Raw genomic sequence first — 5,341 nt, 5'->3', positions numbered from 1 at the left:
CGCCCGCCCCCGCCGCCCCGCGCTCCCCCAGGCTGGCTCAGAGACCGGGGTTCGCCCCGCAGAGCAAGGCCAGATGCGTGACTCAGGACACGGAGGCGGCCACCAGCCCCACCCCCGGCCTTTCCACCACACCGCCCCTGCCTGCCCCGCGTCCCCACCGTCCTGAACCAAGGACACAGCTACGTGAAGGGTCAGCCTTCTTTATACTTAGTGCACGCACAGGTTTAACGTGGGGATTGCACAGGATGCAGTGATTTCCCGTGAAACGTTTTTCTTCAAAATCCTTCTACTTAGTCGTAAAAACTATCACGAGCCAAACTATACAAGGAGCTAAAGGTTTTTGCATCGACATTCAGAAACTTGAATTTTCTTGAGATCACGTGTTCACAGAGCATATACCCAGACACCGTCCACACCGGGTATCCGTCGTCGTGATGGACATGGTGCTAGCGCCCCGTCCCACCCCCGCGTGGCCCTCCCTGCCCTGCCGGCCGGGCTCCGTGCTCGGCCACCCAGCGTGCAGCAGACTTCTGACGGCCCGCCGTCCGCCACCGGCTCAGCGCGGCCTCGTGGCGCCCCAGGGCTGCCCAGGCCCCTCCGTCTCGTGCATTCCGCAGAGGAGGAGGCTGAGGCCACAGGGATCTGAGCAGGTCCGAGGAGGCGCGTGCGCATTCCCAGGTCCGAGGAGGCACGTGCGCATTCCCAGGTCCGAGGAGGCACGTGCGCATTCCCAGGTCCGAGGAGGCGCGTGCGCATTCCCAGCCACCCCCGCAGCAGCAGCCCGCCCGTCTCCCACCGCACACGCCCAGCCCCTGGCCGCAGAACCACGGGCTGCCCCAGCCGCGGTTCCGGTTCCGAGGTGTGGCTGGGGAGCCTGAGGCTGGTCCCAGGGCCTCGGGGGGCATCGGCCACTTGGTCTCTGGGTCCGCTGCTCGGCCCCATGGGCTTGGAGTGCCGGCTGTGTCTGGCTCTCTGCGGGGCAGATGTCCTTGGAACTGTCTGTCCTTGGCCACCACCATCGTCACCTCCAAGAAGCGTTGATCGGACACCTGCGTACACCGTCGCGTTGGATGTTCTGTGGGTTCGGGAGTGGTGAGGGGCCTCCCACTGCGCAGCTGGCTGCCGAGGCAGGAAGAGGGGGTGGAGGGCACGAGGCTCTGGACCCCGAGCGTTAGCGAGTCGCCATGTCACCCGGCAGACGTGTGCGATGTGTCGCTGGCCCGGAGCAAACGTGACATATGGGCGTCTGGAGGGCGCTGTCTGGGTAGCAGAGTAAACGGCGAGTGTCAAGTGAGCAAGTGACTGGCTTTCTCGTCTCACGTGGCCAGCAAGGCTCGCGCCGACGTGGAATCGTTCACACTGGACTCGGGAAAGAAAGAGGGACAGAGGGAGACGAGGGGAAACAACAGGAAGAGAATTTCTTTTACTAACGCGATTCTGTTTTAAGAGAGATTTTAATCTGCATGATCGGCTTATACAGAGTGTCCTGTTTTATCGGACGAGTAGCTCATCTGCCAGCCGGAGTGCCAGCCTTTGCATTTACTGTGTGCGTCTGTTTTTAGATTCTCACTGGACCCCCTTAGTCTCGTTTTTTTATACATGATGATTGTTTGCCTGCAGCCTGTCTGCTCCGTGTGCCTTCACTGAATGGTCGAGCCGGCCTCAGACATCTGAATGGGCAGGGATTTAAATTTTTATTTTAAAATTCTACTTTTCAGTAAGTAGACCAGTAATATTAACAAGGCCTTAAATACGTTCATTTCTTTAGGCTCGTGATTTCGCTCCTGGAAGACTGCCATAAAGGTGACCCCCAATCTTAGGAAAACCTTTATGTACGTTTCAGTGTTACTTAAAATAGGGACTGGAAACATTCGAAGTGTCCGACAGTAGATACACTGTTAAACTTTGGCGTATCCACGTGTAAGTGATGTTATGAAGGTTATGTAAGCATTGAAAGGTTTTGTACTATTCTGTGAAAAGTTAGTATACAAAACCTTATCTATATTTTTTTTAAAAAAACTGCTTGAAGAAAGCATTAGCGGGAGAGAGCAAATGTTAGCTGGGGCTCTCCTTGGATAATGGGGTTACAGGAGATTTTTTTTGGTTTCTCTGCGTTGATGTATCTCCCAAGATTTTCATAACGGAGGGAAAAACCCCAGAGGGTAAATTTTGAAGGGGCAGAGACACGTGCAGTGAAGACTCAGGACGAGGGCAGGTCGGCGGGATGGTACGGACACCTGCCCTGAGTCTGTCTCGTCTAGTTTGAAGCGATGAAGACACTAGGTGGGGTCAGTGCTTTTACACGTTTCCGTTGGATTCAGTGTCTTCTTTTTAAGAAAAGGGTTTGTGGTTGCTGCCACCCTAGTCCCTTTCATCGGACGTGGTCAGGTGGACACGTCGTCCTGGTAAGACCCTGCAGTCCCAGGCCACCGCCCCAGCGTCCCTGTCATCAGGGCTGCCTGTGGGACGGGGAGCCTGCACTCAGGGTCCTGTGTTTGTGCAGCTCCCCCCGGCGGGCGTCAGCCTGTGTCTTCTGAGCCATGAGCCCGGGGCGGGGGCGGGGGCGGGGGCGGGGTCACTCGTGCCGTCTTGTTTTTACAGACATTACTTACAGGCTGTACTCACGGGCCACCGGTGTCTGGCCCGACCTAGCGGTCCCCTGCTTCCTCCTCACTCGGCCCCCTCCCCAGCACCCACCAGAGAAGGACGGGGTTCCCCACCAACCCCAGAGCAGATGGGCGGCGTGGCGGCCGGCGCCGTCCCCATCACCCGCCCCACTTCCTCTGCACAGCACTCAGCATCGGCCGCCTGCCGCCGTCACTGGCTGTGTATCGCGCGCCCCTCCCCACTGAGCAGCAGCTCCGGCCCCGCCGCGCTCCCGGCCCGGTGGCGGCCCCGCACAGCGGTCGGGCTTCCCACGGCTGAACCCCGCTTGCATCTTGCCCGCCTGGGCTCCCCGCTGTTCAGTCCTCGGCCCGAGCACTCACTGTCCCATTCTGTGTCGCCCTGCAGTTCGAGATGCTGACGGGGTCCTTGCCATTCCAGGGGAAGGACAGGAAGGAGACCATGGCCCTCGTCCTCAAGTGAGTAGGGGACCCCCTGCCACGGTTTGCCCTGTACCTGCCAGCCCCCCGATGCCAAGAGCATCAGCCCTTGAAACCGGGGCTGTCAGTCAGGTGGGCGTTGGCAGCAGTGACCGTTCCCGAGCTGAATGCCAGCTGTGAGTAGGGTCGCCAGGCAATTCCGATGGAGTCTTCCACCAGAGACTGGGTCTTCCGTCAGGAAGAGCCCTCCACGTTGTCTGAGGCGCAGTCTTCAGACGGGAGGGTTGGCGACCTCAGGAATCAAGGCCAGGTTCACAGGGCCGGGCCCGGGGCTCCAGAGAAGGCAGGCACGGGCTTCCTACCGTCCCCCGCGACCCCCCGTGCAGGTGCCTGGGCTCTCCCGCCGGCTTGCCCGGGTGACGGAATGCAAACATGACTTCCTCCTGAATTCTCGTGAGGCGTCCTTCACCACGCGTGTGGACTTTGCTCTTAGGACCGCAGAAAGTCACATTGCTGTCACATGTTCGGTGTCGGCTCCTAGACAAGATGTCAGAGGGAGAGCCCTGGGTGGAGGGAAGTGGCCTTGGCGGGGGAGGGAAGTGGCCTTGGCAGGGGAGAGGGAGGATGGAAGCGGCCTTGCGGGGGCAGAGAAGCGGCCTCGGGGAGCGGGTGCGTGCAGTGGGGAGGTGGCCGGAAACGAGTGTCAGGGACTCCAAAGCAGCATCTCCCCGCTGAGCCTCGGAGGGCACTTGCCGTGGGCCTGAGGGGACGTCACAAAGCCGTGGTCCTGAGGGGACATCACAAAGCCGTGGTCCTGAGGGGACGTCACAAAGCCGCCGCCCTCCCCACCAGCTCTCTGTCACCCTGCACGTGCTCTGTAAGCTTTGCAAAGTCGAGAGGCACCTAAAAAGCTTAGGTCTTGCAGATGACGCCATTGCGTAAATGGAAGGGGAGGGGGGACCCTAAAAAGGGGTTTCGTTGGCGCCTTCCCGCGGTAGGTGGCCTCACCTTGTGAATGACATGCAGAGCTGCGGCCCCTTGTTTTTGTGCTGATGACCGTGGTTTCTTTCCATCCTAAGGGGTAACAAGATGTGTGCTCTCCCTGAAGCTAGACTAGTCCCTCCCACAGATCGCAGGTGTGGCCCGTCATGGGTCACGTGGGAGTGACCGCGTTCGGAGGGGGCGGCGCCCAGCGGTGGTCCCAATTCCCCTGGGCAGCAGAGTGGGCACACAGGCGGGCGAGAGGCCCCCCAAGTCCCAGCCCCCAGTCCCCATGTGGCCGGCGCCCCTGCTCGCCGAGGCCTCTGTCACTGTTCTGGGAACCGTCCGTAACGCCCGGACACCTGCTGCTTATGTCCGTGGCTTCGCCTCATCTCTTCTTGCCAGCTGTGTTACTCTTTAAATAAATGACTAAACAGCCGGCATGAGGCTTTCTGCTTTAATCTCCTGTGTGGACAGCCCACATACGCAGATGCGCTCTGGGTCCTCACGACCTCCGGGAGGGCAAAGGCCCTAAGACCTAAACGTCAGGGCACCGCCGCCCGGGGTCACTCGGGGTGAGACGGGCTGTCTGTGGGTGGCGACTGGGCACGGAAGAAGCTGGTCCCCTGGGGCCGCCTCTCCTGAGTCTCCTTGCTTTGCAGAGCCAAGCTGGGGATGCCCCAGTTCCTCAGCCCCGAGGCCCAGAGCTTGCTGCGAGCTCTCTTCAAGCGGAACCCCTGCAACCGTCTGGGTAAGCCCTGTGCCCGCCGCGGAGGGGACATGCCCCAGCTCTTCCCTCGAGTTCACTGACAGCAGAAGGCCCTGCGGTGGGGGTGGGGACACTCTCATGCACTGTCCCAGCACGGGGACCGTGGGCTCGCGTGCCGTCCAGGAGTCACTGTTGTCACGCACAGTGGTGGCACTTTTTCCAACCTGTTTGACGTCCCTTTTCCACAAACTAAAGACAGAACAATTGAAACGCCACTTCGGTTTGATCCGTCCTGCTTAAGAAACCTCAGCACGTGTTAAAATCGATGTTTACTTATGTCAACCAAGTGCCAATTCGCTTTCGAAGTAATTCTCTGCGGAAAGGTTCCCGGAGTTGCCCTCCAGGGCGGGTCCCGTGCTAGGTCATCGAGTATTTAAAATCTCGCAGGGAAGGCGTCTGCCGACACCTTCGTCCTGGTGCTCACTCGCCGCCTGTCCCCGTCTCAGGTGCCAGCAGCGACGGAGTGGAGGAGATCAAGCGTCATCCTTTCTTCGCCACCATCGACTGGAACGTAAGTTGCCGCCACGGTCCCCAGGCACATGAGTGG

General features: G+C 59.8%; 1 protein-coding gene across 1 annotated transcript; it reads left to right on the top strand.

Moving 5' to 3' along the window:
• Nucleotides 1–2,297: 2,297 nt before the first annotated feature.
• Nucleotides 2,298–5,321, top strand: LOC105310475 (ribosomal protein S6 kinase alpha-2-like; the record flags this gene model as incomplete). The annotated part of the gene is made up of 3 exons (XM_023526745.1): nt 2,298–3,083; nt 4,688–4,776; nt 5,241–5,321. Coding segments are annotated over exons 1-3 (235 nt in total), but the record flags the coding sequence as incomplete, so codon positions are not given.
• Nucleotides 5,322–5,341: the final 20 nt, after the last annotated feature.

Source organism: Pteropus vampyrus, unplaced genomic scaffold (assembly GCF_000151845.1).
Source record: "Pteropus vampyrus isolate Shadow unplaced genomic scaffold, Pvam_2.0 Scaffold4235, whole genome shotgun sequence".
Classification (NCBI taxonomy): domain Eukaryota; kingdom Metazoa; phylum Chordata; class Mammalia; order Chiroptera; family Pteropodidae; genus Pteropus; species Pteropus vampyrus.
Note: the sequence above shows the minus strand (reverse complement) of the source record. Positions and strands in the feature narration are given on the sequence as shown.